General features: G+C 46.7%; 1 protein-coding gene across 1 annotated transcript; it reads right to left on the bottom strand.

The window, feature by feature from the left end:
- Positions 1–3,795: 3,795 nt before the first annotated feature.
- LOC115069448 (serine protease 52-like) lies at positions 3,796–14,050 on the bottom strand. Its single transcript, XM_029561106.1, has 5 exons — positions 13,975–14,050; positions 7,743–7,938; positions 6,398–6,653; positions 4,985–5,227; positions 3,796–4,065 (listed from the first exon to the last, which is right to left on the bottom strand). Exons 1-5 carry the CDS (start codon positions 14,048–14,050, stop codon positions 3,796–3,798), a joined length of 1,041 nt encoding a protein of 346 aa, XP_029416966.1.
- Between the last annotated feature and the right edge of the window lie 3,645 nt (positions 14,051–17,695).

The raw sequence follows: 17,695 nt of genomic DNA, 5'->3' as shown, positions 1-17,695 counted from the left end.
GTTCTAGGTAGAGAGCAGGCTCTCGGTCAAATAAACCTTATTTTAAATTCCAAGAAACAGACATGAAGAAAAAGTGGCTTCTCAGTATGGCACAGTAAGTGTCAGAATCCAGTCAGCCGCCCCCCACCCCATCCTCACTTCCCGCCCAACCATTCCTTCTCCAGAGCTTGGTGTGGCCTTTGCTGTCTCATGTAAAGCTTTCCCTACCCACAATCTCCCTCCTTCATTATGTTCTGTTAATAATCTAAATGAAAACTTCTCTTTTCCTCAAGATGTTCTTCAGGAGAATAGATATGACCCACTGCCTAGTGTTGATTCCATCGTAAGTATTGAAACAAAAGTCCTGGTGGGCACAATGAACTTAGGAGGATTTGCCTTTCCCACTGGAGCTTTAAAAACTAAGCCTGGTGACACATCCTGGTTACCCCTGCACTCAGGAGGGTGAGGCAGGAGGATCAGGAGTTTGAGGCCTGCCTGGGCTATAGAGTGAGTTCAAGGTCAGCCTGAGCAGCTTGGTAAAACCCTGCTCATTGGTGGAGCATTTTCCTGACATGCTCAGGCCCTGTCTCTTGGTTTCCACTTCTGTATATTTGTGAGAGTGTTGGGAGAACGTGCCCCCAAAGACCCATGGCAGCTCCTAAGTCACAGTGTGGAGAAGCTAAAGTGTAGTGAGGACTTCAGAGACTGACCTTTTAGACAGCACATTGCCAGCAGGGCGTTGTCCTTCCTCTCTCCTGGAGGGACACTGGTCAACTCTGTCTGCAGGTGAAGAATCAGACATGGTCCTGAAAGAACATCACAAGGGCAGACAGAAGCCAGGAAGGCCTTTAGTAGTTAGATGGGCTGAGGGCATCCTGAGAACTTGAGGTTCAGGTTGAAGCTTCAAGCTGTGTAGACACCTGAAAGCCAGACTAACACCTTCTAGAAGTCAGAGGAAAGGATCCCACAGTCTGATATGTATTGAGTGAAGACCCGTGCATGCCTCAAGATCCCTAGTCCCCATGCAGGTGCCAGGTGGAAGGACACCGGGTGTCCTGCTCTACCACTCGTAGGTGCCAGGTGGAAGGACGCCAGGTGTCCTGCTCTACCACTCGGTGCCAGGTGGAAGGACGTCGGGCGTCCTGCTCTACCACTCGTAGGTGCCAGGTGGAAGGACACCGGACGTCCTGCTCTACCACTCGTCCTCTCTTATTCCCTTGAGACATTCTATCACTGAACCTGGAGCCAGGCTGGCAGCCAGCAAGCCCCAGCAAGCCTGTCTCCACTCCCAACAGCCTAGGGTTACAGGTACAGCAGGACCACACTGGGCTTTTCATGAGGGTGCTGGGGACTTGAACTTGGGTATTCATGCTTGCCCAGCAAGTGCTCTTACACACTGAGCCAGCTCCCCTGCTCAGGAGCTAGGTTCTTTACAAAGGAGAGGAAACTTGTTTAACTTCCTTTTCTTGGGGGCACGATCCCATCTGTGTAGTCTTATTTCCCTTCTTGAGACTCCCACAATTCTTTGATTGATTGATTGATTGATTGATTGATTGATTGATTGATTGATTGATAGGGTCTCTTTAGTTCCAGTCTGCCTGGAACTCAACTTGAGAACCAAGACCGGGCTAGCCGCAATGTCACAGAGATCTGCCTGCCTCTGCCTCCCCAGAGCTAGGATTAAAGGTGTTTGCCACCTCACCCAACACAATTCTTGAGGCAGTGCTGAGCCTTTACAAAACCATGTACTGATTCTTTCTGCCCTTACCCATACAAGGATGACTTCTCCACCCATCTGCCTTTGGTTCGGGTGATAACAAGTCACCCTGGTCTGAAATCTCCCTGGAGCCAGGCAGGCAAGAGAAATTCTCTGCTCCTCCCCCTCTGCCTCTGAACGAGTGGTACAAACAAGGCAGATTTCCCTTTGACCTTTGTTCTTTTCTGTTCACAGCTCAAGGAATCCCATGCCTATAAAAACCCTCACATTTAAAAAAAGATGCTACAGCTTTTTCCTTCTCCCTTACAAAAGTATGCCAAGGTACCTCAGAAAACAGTGTCAAGTATTATCTCACCTGGTTGGAAAATTTACACTCCTGTGTGATTTCTGGAAGGATTGTCACTGCAACCCCTTCTGGTGGTCTGAAATGTAGTCCCACCATCCAACAGACTCTCATTCAGCTGATAACTAGAATGGCTTCCAAGCTCTTGATCCTCTTCCTTAATTCTGTCTTTCCCACAACCCTCGTGGCTTTGGATAGAGTCCCAAGACTTGAAGGCCAAGGAACCCTGACTGCCACAGTCTGTCATTGTGCATTTCTTTCCTACCCTGTCACCAGAACATTCGGGCCTCAGCAGTTTTCCAGTCCTGAATCCTAGTTAGCCTGCTAATCATGATCTCTAAGAGCCAAACAGTCTTCATGGGGCTCAGGACCAGATGACAGCTATGGAAACAAAGGTGGGGAATAAAATTCTAGGGAACCTTCTGGAAACAACTTTGATAGGTCAGGATGAAGCTAAAAATGGAGAGAGGAGTTGAAAGTGTTTATTTCATGAGCTACCCATTGGTTGACTTTTCCTATAGATAGGTGAAATTAGTATCTGTCTCTAAATTGGAATGTCATCCACTGCCCGAAGAATGGCTCATCCAAGTTCATCGTGACAAAAAAAGTGAATTTATTAGGGTTTACTTATGGAGCAATAGATGGCAGAACAGCTAGCTGTATTTTCCCAAAGTTTCTCTCCTCCCCCCTTCCCTCCCCCTTCCCCCTCCTCTTCCCCTTCCTCCTCCTCCTCTATCTCTGGCTTTCGCTGTTAGCTGGGTGGAGCGGGGTTGGAAGGGCCTGGAGACTCTCTCTCTCTCTCTCTCTCTCTCTCTCTCTCTCTCTCTCTCTGCTCCTGTTTTATATGGTTCTAAATCTACAGAAGAATTTATATAAACCTGGGTTCAGAGTCTACCTAGTGTTAAAGCAGAGTACGTATAGGCTCAGAAAACAAGATGCAGACCCTACTCTGGGAAAGTTCTCTGCCTGTGTATACTCCATCCTTACCCTCATTAGAGGGTCTGCGGGTCTTGGTAAATGCTGACCAGGATGGCTTGTTTTTCTGTAGTCTGGCACATAGAATAACTGTCAGCTTGCTGCAAGATGGAGGGACTCTGGCTAGGATTCAGAGGACTGATCTCACTATCCTACTGCCCTGGAGAGAAAGGAAACAGGTTGAGTAGAAGTCCGCTCAGAACACATAAGAGCAGGCAGGATCTAGAACAAAGAGCCATCCCAAGGTAGAAGGTTCCAGGTTTTCATCAAGGTCTTGGTAGGTGTTTTCCCCTGTAGTTGTGAGGAACTCTCCTAGAATTAGGTCCACCCATGTGGCAGGTGGGAATTTTTGGCCCTGCTTGCTTCAAGCATGACCGTCACAGTGCAGGGGTGGGTGGTTGGTTGGTTGACTGGCTGGTTGGTTACCTGGTTGGTTGGTTGGTTGGTGGGTTGGTTGGTTGGTGGGTTGGTTGGTTGGTTGACCAATTTCCAAGCCACTTTTCTCAGCCATATATTTACTTACTGCCTTGTCTAACCCCATACCACTTCCTTTGGAAAGATGCCCCATATGAACCCTAGGAGAGAGAGGGCTCGCCCTGCTTTCTGGTCTCACATGGACTCTGCTGTGATGCCCCAGCTATGTGCTGTGTGGTCCTCTACCTGTGTAACTAGCTCAGGTACAGTAAGTTGCCTGAGAGTTACCCCTGAGAACTTAAGTCCACCCCCCCTTATTTTATCCACTGAGAAGGACACTTGGTTTGGGAGACAATTTCATATTTAATCACCAGGTTGATAGAAATATCACAAAATATAAGAACAAGATGGCCCAGTGTGAGAGCGGCAAACTGTACCCGGAGTCTGACATGTATGTAATAGGCTTCCCTTCCTTCACTGTCTCCTGGATAATCCACTTCAGATAATTTGACACCTTGGTGTATACTCCGGGAATGTTCTTCTTGCCACAGCCCACGCCCCAGCTGACAATGCCCACCTGGTACCACCTGCTGCTGTCTTTCCCTTTATTGCAAACCAGAGGTCCTCCACTGTCACCCTAGGAGAGAAGAGTTGTTTGGGAATAGAAGAACAGTAAACAAGTCATTCCTGGAGCTGGATGATGTGTAGGCAGCTGACAAAAGGTGCTCCAGGGGCCTTGGGTGTCTGGTGATGGCAGAGTTTCTGACTTTTTCTGTTCTCCAGTCACATGGCTATGACAATGGATAGGTGAAACAATTTAGTCAGAAGCGATGTGACCAGTGACAATTTGATTAAAGACCAGTTTCCACTACCACCATCATCACCACCTAGTTCATCATTGACTAATGTGTAATTAGTTTTGGTGTACCAAGGAAGGCTTTGTACCCCACTTGGTCTTAAAGCACTTTTCCTCCATTACCATAATTCTTCATGTTTCCCCTGCCTTCTCACATCAAATCCATCATTTACCAGCCCAAATTTTCTCTTTCTGTGAAGGACACAAAAAGTGAAAAACAAAAAACAAAAATCCGTTATGCCTCATAACAGGTTGACTAGACCAGACATACAGATATATACCAAATGCAAAAAGATGAATATTATGTTAAAATGTTATACTTAAAGCAATAAATTTTAAACAACTCAAGGGGAAAAAAATAAATCCAAAGCCACCACACAGGGAGACAGTTATCTGCAGACTAAGGCATGGTTAGAATGAGGCATCTACAAGTCTAGGAATATCACACCCTTCTGGTCACACCATGAACTAGAGGAGGTGGCCATGGCCAGCTCCTTCCCAGAGCTGGAAAAGGAGCACAGCCTCACCTACATCTTGATTTGGGGCTTGTGGTCACTGAGCTGTGAGGGGATCATGGACATTTATTAAAGTTACCCAGCCTGTGGTTATCTGTTACAGTGGCCTCGGGGAACTGCTGTGACATCTCATCCACAGCACGGAGAAGCCAGCCACCCTCCCCAGATAGAGCCCAGCCCGTTACCTGGCAGGTGTCCTTCCCAGCTTTTCTGTTTACAGCACACAGCATGTTCTTGGTTAATAAGGGTAAAATATGGAAGCACCAGTCCCAGTTGATTAGCTCAAGGTTAACTTTCTGCAGCTTTTTAGATAGGGTTTCCGGTAAATCTGGGTCAGAGAAGTAGGAGAGCTTCAACCAAAGTGGTCCCTTTAAGTTGAGTGCCAGGACCCACCCACACCATCCCAGTGATATGAGAACTTCCCTTGGCCCAGGGAACAATCAAATTTTATGTGAGTGTGGGAGAGGGAGAGGTGCTGAGACTCTCAAGACTGTCAAGATCCCTTAAATGGCCATAGTTCCCTAGGCCTGGGTCCCCACTCCATCTCGGCCAGAGCTCAGAAACTTCCAGCCCTGCAGAAGACACCAGCTCCAACTGGAGTTCTGAAAAGGTGTTTTGTTCAAATCTGACTGTCAGGAGAACCCAGGCAGATGAATGAGCTTGTACCATGCCAGGTCCCTTGAGACATTCACTGTGGAAGCACACTCACTCCCCAGGACGGAGATGCTTCCTCTCCAGGTGTTGCCAAATCCTGTTTCTGGAACACTTGAACAGAAGAGGTCAATGCGTGCGTGTGCGTGTGTGTGTGTGTGTGTGTGTGTGTGTGTGTGTGTGTAACAATGTTTGAGGACTTATTGGTTAAGAAGTTGGCCCTTTTTTTTCTTTTTTCTTTTAAGTTCATGAAAAACATCTAAGAATAACTCCCACAAGGTTCAGGACTTTGGACTCACACGAGAATAGATGTTCAGCCATTTGAGTGCCTACTTAGAAGAACAGCTGCCTGTGGTGTGCTCCCTGCTCTGTGGATTGTTGGGCTAGACACATTTAGTAAGAACACAGATGAAAGGGTTCATTTTGTAGGCTTAGCTGGGAAAGGTGTGGGAGAGGATTGCAGATTATTTCTATAAGGAAAGCTTTATATTCAGTGTATCTCCTCTCCTTGGCCTGGACAAATTGTTTTCAAATAGTTTATTCAGAGTCCTTTACGTCAGGATAGTAAAGCTGCCGCCATCAGTTGGGGCAGAGCTGCTTTGGCTGGCTACAGGTTGCTTCCTGAAAGTCTATCCATGTTTTGCTGCCTTTTGTCCTTCCATATGTCTCTCATAATTCTTCCAAGTGACCTTTTGGGATTGGAAAACTTCTGCCTGGGTTTCCCCTGAGGTGCTGTCCAGGGTTCATGTTCTAACAGTGTGAGTCTAGGTATGGAAGAAGTCCCATGAAGGATGGCTCCTTGAGGGGGCTGAGGATAAGGTGTGTCATGGACCTTCGGTGAGAATCCCCAGAGCCACTAGGGATTCCAAGGGCCAACAAAGCTTCTAAAATTTTCTAACCTCTCCAAACACCAGCTAGGTGCCACCCTATCTGCCCAACAGTTAGTAACACTCACTGGCCTTGGTAATACCCCATCCAGTCACCCAGCAGTTACTCCAGGCCTTTATGTCCAAGACCTCTGAAAGGCAGACAGGTACACTGTTGATATCCAGGTTTAGTGGGAATTCGAGCAGGAGCAGAGCTATGTCATTGTCCACGAGCCAGCCGTCAAAAAAAGGATGTGTAATTAATGTTTCCACTTTCACATATTTCAAGTTCTTAGTATTTAAGTCATCTTCACCATATACAATCTCCAAGTAAGAGCTTATTTCAAAATAAAAGGAGGGGAAAAAGGTAAGTGATAGAAGGGAAAGGGATCCCTAAGGGAAAATAATTTTACTACCTGTGGCTATGAGCTAAGCAATGAGGGGATGAAGGGGCCTGGACCCTGCATGTGCCTCCAAGCCAAGGAAAGGGTCCAGCCAAGCAATGGGAGGCAGATCTGAGTCCCAGGCCTGCCATTTGCTTACTGGCTCTTGGCCTAATAGTCTTCTTCTTGGGTGGGACTATATCAAATCAAGATGGGCTGGAGTGGTTATAGAACAGGACCATGGGGAGCTTCATAAGAATCATGATTTGGGGCTTCAACAGCAGCCTGAAGGTATTGATGTGCACTCGAGGCCAGAACCTTGCCCCTCGGGTTTCAGTGCTTCCAAGGACTTTCTGGCTCTGCAGAGGGTCATGGTCATCCCATTAACTCTTCCCAGTAGGAGAAAACGCTCAGTAATCTGCTTTCTCTTTGTTGGGGACTTTTGTTTGCTTGCTTGTCTTTGAGACAAGATCTTCTGCTGTATCCTGGGCTGGCCTCTAACTAATCATCCGCCTGTCTCAGCCTTCTGAGTGCTGGACTATAGGCTTATTAGAGCTTGGATCCTATCCACAGCTACTTAGCAAAACACAAGGCCTGAGAAATGATTGTTTTTCCATCTAGAACACCCAATAAGATGGAAGAAATCCTGGGGTGGGGGACTGACCAGGTAGAATACTCAGCCACAAAGGCTATGAAACACCCAATGGTGTTCCATGGCTGGTTAAGGTTCCAGGGGCATCAGCATCTGGGACAAATATCCCGCTACAGTGGTTAAGACAAAGATTCTGAGCTAGGCCTGTTGACACAGGCCCCTAATCTTAGCTACATTGGAGGCTAAGACAGGATTACAGATTCAAGGCCTGTCTGGGCTACAGAATGAGTTCAAAGCCAGCCTGGGCAACTTAGTGAAACCTTGTCTCAGAAAGCAGAAAGAAGGCTCAGAGCACTTGCCTACCATGGACCCCAAGGTTCAATCCCAGGTACCAAACACACATGCATGCACACAGCCATGCACGCCTAAAGTTTCTGTCAGTGATACGTACTTGCTGGTTTTATCCACACAATGAGATGCAGTTAGAACCCACCACTTACTGAGAATCGTTCCCCCACAGATATAGCTGCCGTTCTCCAGAATCCCCACCTGCCATGGGAAATCTATGATGTTTGCAGTTTCCCCACCCATGATAGCAGAAACATTTCTGCCTTCAGATCTGGAACTTATTCTTCGGCCACATGTTACTGAAAGAAAGAAGGAAAAGGAAGAAAGTGCTGGGCCCAGTTGTTAAGGCTGGCTGGCTTACAAGACACCTAAATACTAGGTGATGATGATAATGGAAATTGGTCTTTAATCAAACTGTCACTCATCAGATTGCTTCTGACTAATTTGTTCAGCAGTGCTTAGCAAGGTGGCATTTTGGGGGGACTTAGTAGACCAATCCATGCCCACCATAAGTCTCCCAGGTGTCCCCTGCTTATGTGTGTGTGTCACACTGGGTCCCACCTTCACTGTCAGTGGCTCTTGGGATGGTTCTGTGAGGCCTGTGAGGAGGGATACTCAAAACCACATGCCCTGCAGCCAATCTTGCTGTTGTTCCCAACTCAGGATGGGAATGTTTCTTCATTTAAATCATGCCTCACTGTCCCCTGAAAATCTAGCCCTAGGTCTAGTGTCTCAGCACCCGCAGTTACATTCTTCTCCTGGGCCCTGGATGTGTTTTCCTGGACTTTCCTAAAGGAAAGTCTTCCAGATTCCAGAACTTCAATGGGCAAAAGAAGATGGATTGGATTGGTCCCACTCACTGTCCAGTTCCCATTCTGTGTACCCTGTTGTGATTAGGGAAACCAAACTCATTCCGTTTTAATTTTAGAGATTATCCCAGTTCTCCCCAAGGAGAAAGATTTGGCATTTCCCATGTGACAAGATTCTTTTAACATATTTTCATGTTCTTTCAATATTTTTTTCACACATTTTTCCCTCCCCCTCCCCCTCCTCCTCCTGTTCCTCCTATTTTTCCTCCTCCTCCTGTTCTTCCTGTTCTTCCTCCTGCTGCTTCTGTCTTCCTCCTCTTCCCTCTTCTGCAGTGGATCAAATCCAGGGCCTGGTACATGCTACACAATCACCACCACTAAGCTACACCCCCTCTTCCAATATTATTTCAATTAAGAGAAAAATAACAAAATCTACAGTGTTGTATATTCACTGTTTACAAAGCTTTATCCTTTTTGCCTAACTTTTAAATTCTCACACTGACGATAAGCTATCATTACCATATTTGAAGGAGTGAGGCCTGAGGTTGAACTTTAAGCCAAGGCCCAACAGCTAGTATACAGCAGAGCTGGGGGCACAGGTAATGGTCTGACAGCAGTGGCATTCACATATTTCTCACAGCAAAGTACAATATTTCTGCTCCAGATTTCTCCTGTCACAACCCTATCACTCACATGTCACCAAGCCACAACCCTACGGCCCTACAATGCCATCACATACCCTCCCCCACAGAGGTACTCCACCACATGACCCACCACCACATACCCTACCCCAAAGGTCTCGACCAGACACTCCACCTGAGAACTCCATCACCACAGAACTTCACTAACATACCCTCTCACCACAGGATTCCACCACATAACCCCACTCATATAACCCTACCACCACATGATCTCACTACCACACAATGCCACCACCATACACCACAACCACCAAAGAACTCTACCAGAGAACTCCATCACCACAGAGCATCACTATCATATAACCCACCACCATTCGACTCCATCACACAATCCCACCACACAGTCCATCCTCACATAACCCCACCACACAACCCCACCACCACAGAATCCCACTACCACACAAACCCACCAACCATAAACCACAACCACCAAAGAATTCCACCACAGAACACCATCACCACAGAGCATCACTAACACACAACCTACCACCACATGACCCTACCACACATCCTTACAACACACACCCCACTGTTCACAAGCATCACTAACACTTGTGTCACCACCTCATATCACCACCCCACTAGCTACCAGCCGCCGCTTCTCCATCTCTCCATTTTTTCCCAACACCACTGGCCTTCTTTCAGCTTCCCAGAAGTATCCCATAACCTGCTACCTCAAGGCCTTTCCTGTGCCTCTAATCTGTACCTCCGAGTAGTAAATCACTCACATCTCAGCTCAATTATAAAGTCAGTTTTGTCGAGGTGAGTGTGCTATTATGTGTCTAAAATACCACTACTCAGGAGACTAAAGTGGGTGAAGCTGGAGTTTGAAGCAAGCCTGGGGCTATGAGGGAGAGAGAGAGATTCACCTTGCCTTATCATAGTATTGGTTTTATATTAGACATCTACTTTCTCCTCAGAATACTACCAACAGTTAAAGAACATTCGTTTGTAAACTGTTAAATCTGGGGGCTGAAGAGGTGGCTCAGTGGTTAAGAGAACTAGCTGCTCTTGCAGAGGACCTGGGTTCGATGCTCAGTGCCCACATGATGGCTAACAATTGTTGGTAACTCCAGTTCCAGGGGAATTTGACACCCTCTTCTGTCCTCCACGAGCATTGCACAACATGGGTGCACTTACGTACATGCAGGCAGCACACTCATGCACATAAAATTAAATGAATAAAATATTTTTAAAAACTTCCCTTTTGAAAGAGTTGTGTCTTTGCTCTGAAAATTGTTATTGAATATGTTAAGGCTGGAATGAAATGCTTCTTCTAATCATGTGGCTATTAAATAAAAGAAAATTAAGATACAGAAAAAAAAACTGTTCAAGTCTGTTTCTCTGAGTGTAATTTCCGTGAGAGCAGGACCCACATGTGACTGATTTTTATGTCCATATCACCAAGCTAAGAAGCTGGTGCACTGTGGGAATGCAGTACATAGTTATGGATATAGATGGATGGTATGTCTGGCTGGATAGGTAGATGACTAGGGTGAGCAGGTGGATAGGTGTGTGGGTAGATGCATGTCTAGATGGGTGTGTGGATGGCTGGGTGATCATTAAAGAGCATATCAATGGTAAAACAAAAAAATTCCTTTACCCAGCAGTGAGTGGCCCATATAGTGATCACGGAATTGAAGACCCTTACTTAGTTCAAGGACATTTTGAGTTCCAAAATCAGGAATCATGAGCTAGAGGGGAGTGCGTGGTCCACTGAGGTGCCGTCTCGTTTGCAGATGTGAAGAGGGAATCCAGGTATCCCTGCCTCATTTCCCTTCACACTTGGCCCCTTCCCAGTGGTAGCCCATGCACTACAAACACCTGATCTCAGATGGAAACACCTCATGTTTCAGGTCCACCAAGAGAAGCTTGGGATTACTACACAGCAGGGAAGCATCACAAATGCTTGTTTTAAATAACAGTTTGTGAATGTGTAAAGAAAATGATGTATTGGAAATCAGGTTGGGCTCACAATTAAAACGACTCATCATAATTGTCCCCCCCCCTCTGAAACATGGCAGCTGCCACCTGTTGAGCACCGTCTGAGTCAGCCTCTGTGTTGCATGTGCAAGGAAGAGATTCCTAATAATCTCAACAAACCTCCATGATGGGTTCTACCATTTCCACATTACAAGTGAAGAAATAAGCTCTGAAAGGCACCTAGTCACGTGAGCTCACGAAGCAGAGAGGGACTTAGAGCTAGGCATGACTGTTTCTGACCCCAGCTCCAACCCTCCCTTGCAAGTTCCTGTGGCATAGCATACTGCCTAGCCTGCCAGCTTTGATAAGAGCCTTAATTGGACAGCTGGAGTGTGATTTGGATGGCTGATCACTGAGGTGAACTTGAACTTGAGATGTTCTAGTCAACTATTGATTGTTGGGTCTCTTTAGAGGAAAGCTTTAAAGAATGGGGCATGTCCTCCTTAGCATTAACTGTCAACTTGACACTGTCTAGAAATCATCTGAAAAAGAACCTCACTTGAGTGGTTGTCTTTGTCAGTGGTCTGTGGGCATGTCTATGAGGGATTGTCTTAGCTGTCTTAATTGACGTAGGAGGGCCCAGCCCACTGTGGGTGGCTTCATTTCCTGGGCAGGCGGTCCTGGACTGTATAGGAAAGCTAGCTGACCATGAGTCTAGGAGCAAGTCAGAGAGCAAGCCAGCCAGCAGAATTCCTCCGTGGCCCCCACCTCTGGGTTTCTGCCTTGAGTTCTTGTCCTGACTTGCCTCACAGATGGACTGTGATGTGAACTGTGAACCAAATAAACCCTTTCCTCCCCCAAGTTGCTTTCGGTTAGAGAGTTTTATTATAGCAACAAAGGAACCCAGGACAGGGCGAATGAGCAAGCCTTTATCTGGCGCTGGGTCTAATCTCTGTCCTCTATGAGATCAGCTCTGAAGGTGTATCTTAACTTAGCAAAAGAGCACTAAGATCTGCCAGCGATTTCTGGTTAGGGTGGGTGGGCAGTGCTCAGATAGCGATGGGTCCCATGTCCCATAAGCTCTGAGAGACACCCCTCAAAATCAAATGGAAAGATCATTGAAGTCTTGGGATGGGGAGTGCATAGCCACACATGCTTCTGAACTGAGGAAAGACTGACATTACAAAGTGAACTTTGTAATGGACATGATCTTTCCAAATCTAGACCCATCAGTATCACTGTCAAGAAAGGACAGGGCTTGGGGGCCGGAGAGATGGCTCAGTGGTTAAGAGCACTGGCTGCTCTTGCAGAGGACCCAGGTTCAGATTCCAGCACCCCTATGGCAGCTAACAACCATCCATAACTCCAGTTCCAGGGGATCTGGCACCCTCTCCTGACCTCTGTGGGCATTACACAACACCTGTGCACTTAAATACATGCAGGCAATACACTCATACACAAAAAAATTAAAAAAATAATAGAAGGGACAGGATTGGAGATATGGCTCAGTTGGTAAAGTACATGTCATGCAAGCATGAGGATCCGAGTTCAGTCTCACAGAACCCACATAAAAAGCTAGGCACAGCAGTGTGCCTGGAACCCCAGTACTGGGGAAGGAAGATGCCTCCTGGGGCCTGTTGGCCAGCCAGTCTAACTGAATAAGTGAGCTCTAGGTTCAGTGCTCTGATAAGACTTGGCATGTCTGCATCCTGCAGGCTTCTTATCTCTGCTCTACACCCACTTACTCAATCCATTTATTCTGGCCTGTCTGCCTCTATGCCACAGTAGGCTCCTTACCTATACAGGGCCTTCACCCTGTGCTTACAAATAGATGCGGTGAGTGCAGGAAGGTCTTCATGATGAGCACAGTTTGACCGTCTATCCCCAGCCCTTCCATTGCATTAGCTTGTTGTGTTTGCATTACACCAAGTTATAGGAACGAAAGCCGACATTGTCAGCTCTTGGGTTATGTTGCCGTTGTTGTCTGTGGCAATGGGGAGTGAATGTAGGGCTCCTTTCATGCTAGGTAAGTGCTCTACCACTAAGCTAACTTTTCAAGCCCTCTGTTTACTTTTTATTTGGAGGCAGGGTCTCACTAATTTGCCCAGACTAGCCTTGAACCCAAGATCCTCCTGACTCATCGTCCTCCTTAGAAGCTGGATTGAAGCTTGTCAACTGCCCAGCTCTCATTTGTGCTTAAGACTTGCTCCCCGTTACCAGATAGTGTACAGCTCCCGAGGAGGAATCCAAACTGTCCTTCTCTGCTGTAAACTCAGCTTCTAAAACAGCAGCCCCCTGTAGCAAGGGTTTGAAATTTGTTGGCCAACCAGTTGACTGACCACAGCTGCGAGCATTCTCAGCAGTTCAGCCTGGAGCTCATCACGGGGGTACTAATGCCCCACCTTGTTTGGGTACTGTGGCATGGTGGCTTTGCATCAGACCCTTCAGAAAATTTCAGCATGGTGACAACATGAAGAAACTCTCTGAAGATCCCACTGACCTTATGCTTTCTTGGTGTGGCCAATGGGCATCTCTGACCTAACAGCTGGTTACCTTTTATGAAATGTATCCTGGTGTGGCCATTCACTCTGGGAAACTTTAGCACCTACTTATATAGTCACACACACACACACACACACACACACACACACACACACACAGAGCTCTCCCCTAGGCAACTTTAAAGTGTGGGTATCATGGAGTCTCTGTGATCATCTGGTCAGGGACCAATTGTTTAAGGGGCCTCTTGGCAAAGCAGAACCCAAATCCCATCCCACGACTACTGAATCAGCACCACTAGGAACTGGCCTTTGAAACTAGCTCCGGGGTGATTCTGTTGCCCACTGGGGATTGAAGCCTCTTGTAAGACATAGCCCACAGGACCCCCACCCCAGAGACCTACATGCCAGTGAGCTGTGTGCCCAGGGCAGCAATAGGGCAACTGGCAGCAGGAGCCCAGCTCTTCCAGATCCCTGCATCTTTTCATCAGCTTGGCCTCCACATCAGCAGTGGGGAACTTGCAATAAGGCAGGTGGGTGGAGGGAGGGGCCTAGCTGACCACTGAGATCACAATGGACTTGGGTGGAGCAGGCACGGCCCAAAGCCTCCTGGAAGTGGAGGACAGGGAGGGTGTGATGACAAGGGTGACAGGTGATAGAGTGGGAGAATTCCGTGGACAGTGGTGCTCCTGAAATGTGCCAAGGCGGAATGGCCAAAGGCATGGCCTTTGCTAATGAGAAGGAAGCTGAGTTTCTAGTCCAAACAAGTCAAGGACACAGCAGAGAGACAGGAGCTTCTGTCACCAGTAGGACCTTAGGAGAGTCATTTAACTTGGAGTCTCCCATACAGAGTATTGAAAGAATTAGTGAATACCTGCATTCGAGCACAGGACCTGGCAGACGCCAAGCCTGTGACGGAATTCTCCAAGTTCACTACCACCACCATGTCTTCCTTCAAAGACAGCACCTGACCAGCAGCTCCTCTGAACAGAAACTCATGAGGTGCAGCCATGAGGGACCTGCTATACCATGGCTAGGCTGGAGCGTATCTGAATTTCTCACTCGCGGTGTCATCGAGCCCCCTGTGGAGAATTTATTTTTATTAATATTTTATTGATTCTTTGAGAGCACAATATATTTTGATCATATTCAGACCCCCTCCCCCACCCTCCCTGACTTCATGTCCTCTATTATTGTTTTTTTTAAAGGCTTATCTAGTCTAATTTGGGTTCCCCAACTAAATTTTGGGTGTGACTCTATCCCTTGGAGTCTGGTCAACCTATAGGCTTTACACGCTTAATCAAAGTGTCTCCCTCTCCAAGCTGCTATCAATGAATTGCCAATAATTCCTCAGCTAGGGCTTCTTGCTCACCTCCCCCCTCCATGCTGGGTTTGGGTTTGAGTTGGGCTTACATAGGTCTTGTGCATGTTGTCACAAGCATTGTGGGTTTGTGTGTACAACTGCCCTGATGTGTCCAGACAACATGGTTTCCTTGTATTCATCCACCACCTCTGGCTCTTAAATCTTTCCACCCTGTCTTCCGCAATGATCCCAGAGTCTTGGGAGGAGAGAGTATGAGATAGGTTGTCCCATTTAGGGCCAAGCTCTTCTATGGAGATGATGCCTGGGCAACAGCAGATATTCTCTGACCTCTTGAAGTGCCTTCATCTAGGATAAATACAGGGTCAAAGAGAATACCTTAACACAGGGGAGTAAGGATGTCCTTGGGAGTCAGGGGAGGGATGCTGTACGTGGTGGGAAGGGACCGTGAGGCAGAGCTCTCTACAGGAAGAAGCCAGGTCTAGAAGTGGCCTAGGGAAAGGGTAGGAGGCATTTGCTATAGATAAAACTACATCCTTTAAATTTCCTGTGACTGGGGGCAACTTGATCCATTAAACTGCTTGTGAGCACAAGGACCTGAGTTTGAATCCCCAGAACCCAAATAAAAATAAAAGCTGGGTATAGTACCTTGTAATCCCAGTGCTAGGGAGGCAGAGGCAGAGGCAAGCAGACCCTTGGGGCTCTATGGCCTGTAAACCTAGCCTTACTTGGTGAGTTTCAGGCCAATGGCAGACCCTGTTTCAATAAAGATGGATGGTATCTCAGGAACAACACCCAAAGTTGGCGTCTCGCCTCTACCCACATGTGTATGCTCACTCGCACACATGCACCTCTACATACACACACACACACACACACACACACACACACACACATTTCCCATGTATGAGTACCAGTCACAGAGCTCAGAAAGTGACCTATTTCAGAAGTAAGGTCACTATAGGTGGGATGAATTAAGATGAAGCCATGTTGGAGCAGGTGGCCCATATCCCAACCCAACATGACTTGCATCCTTATAAAAAAAAAAAAAGTAAACTTTAGACACACAGAGAAAAGTCTGTGTGAAGAATAGAGGTATGTTATCACAAGCAGGTGACCACTAGGATCCCAGGAGAGAGAGAGAGAGAGAGAGAGAGAGAGAGAGAGAGAGAGAGAAGAGAGGAGAAAGAAAGAGAGAGTCTGTACCTACAGCAGGCCCTTTCCTGGCAGTCCAAGACAGTGTGGGAAGCCTGTAGGCACTGTGGGTTTGGACTTCGTGTCCCCAGACTCCAGGCAATACTTACTGGTGTTCTAAGGCACCCAGTTGTATGGAACTTGGGCCCAGCAGCTCAGGGAAGATAACACCGATTGACAGAAAACATGTATCAAGGTACAGAGAGCATGAGAGCAGCAGAAACTTTTAAAGTTGTACAGAATTGCTGTTTGATTGACTTGAGAATAGCAGGACATTGCAGTTTTGCTTATGTCAAGCTAAACTGTTGGACTAATATATGTGGCTGAGCAGTACAGGGCCAACTGAATAAAACTCAGGTCTGGATAAGCAGCTTCCCTACTCTGTGATCACCACATGATTCTCATAAGATGAGATGGGTATGTTCCCAACTGTTATCACTGGGGATTGGTGAGGAGCTATAGGTGTTTCCAAAGGTCTATAGAGCAGGGATTTCTGCCTAAGGGAAAATCACTACATAACATCTTTTCCCCCTAGATATTTTGAGGCTTTAAAATGTCTCATTAAAACTCTTGGAAATGGGGCTGGCAAGATGGCTCAGCAGGTAAAGTGCTTGTTGCCAAGCCTGATGACCTGAGTTTGATCTCAGAGATCCACATAGTAGCAGGAGAGAATTGACTCCAACAAGTTGTTCTCTGATCTCCATACTCATACACATATAAATGATAGATAGATAGATAGATAGATAGATAGATAGATAGATAGATGATACATACATACATACATGCATGCATACATGCATACATACATACATACATACATGCATACATGCATACATAAATGTAAAGTTCATGTTTTGGGATGTGGAACATTTCTAACACTGCTCAGGGCTGTAAGCTGAGCACTGGAATTCTTCAACTAGGCTCCTACATTTTCACTGCCTGGTGGAGGCCTGATGTGGGGGAGAAACTCTCTCCCTCTGTTCCCTAGTTTTTGTGAGGTGCTTCATCAGAGAAGAAGTAGCTGGCCAGCAACTACAAAAGGGTGTCGGAACCCATATACAGCCCTGAGCCGTTTCTAGGGTAAGGTTTTATACAGAAAAAACATTACCAGCGGTGAAAACTTTTAATTTCCCAAGCTTACAGGTAGAGACCCACCTTAACAATTTCTATTCTATTAAGCAACAATTACTATTTTTCAGAAGCAAGCCAAACACAACCTACAGAAGCCTTAAATCTTCAGTTAGCAGGTCCACTTCGAGACACTCTGATCTGCTCCCAAGATAACCTGAGATCCTAATGATGTGTGTTCCCATACCCTGGGCCAACTGCCTGATAATTTCAGAGATTAGAGTCAGCCTAAACTTTAACATGGGTGTAGTTATGGTCAAGAAGGTGCCATATCACAAGTTTAGTAGGACAAAACACCTTGTGGCTAACACTTTTTGCAAACTCTTGGGTCCTGGGGGGCACATGTGGGATAGAGCAAGCTATCCATAGAGCATTCCAAAGAGTACCCATATACCTGCCACCCAGGTTCATTGCATAGCTCCCATGGGGGCCCCAGGTTTCAGAAAGGCAGAACACCATATATATCTATATCTATATATCTA

Source organism: Nannospalax galili, unplaced genomic scaffold (genome assembly GCF_000622305.1).
Source record: "Nannospalax galili isolate Female #2095 unplaced genomic scaffold, S.galili_v1.0 scaffold612, whole genome shotgun sequence".
NCBI classification, from domain to species: Eukaryota; Metazoa; Chordata; class Mammalia; order Rodentia; family Spalacidae; genus Nannospalax; species Nannospalax galili.
This window is presented reverse-complemented; position numbering and strand designations above follow the sequence as displayed.

What these genes read in the sequence shown, in the direction of transcription:
- LOC115069448 (XM_029561106.1), bottom strand. Translation starts at nt 14,050, where the DNA reads ATGCAGGGATCTGGAAGAGCTGGGCTCCTGCTGCCAGTTGCCCTATTG. An exon ending in TTACCAAGGCCAGTGAGTGT is followed by an intron (nt 5,228 to 6,397) that starts TACTAACTGTTG and finishes TTGTTCCCTGGG; the next exon opens with CCAAGGGAAGTTCTCATATC. An exon ending in CTGGGAAGGACACCTGCCAG is followed by an intron (nt 4,066 to 4,984) that starts GTAACGGGCTGG and finishes CTTCTCTCCTAG; the next exon opens with GGTGACAGTGGAGGACCTCT.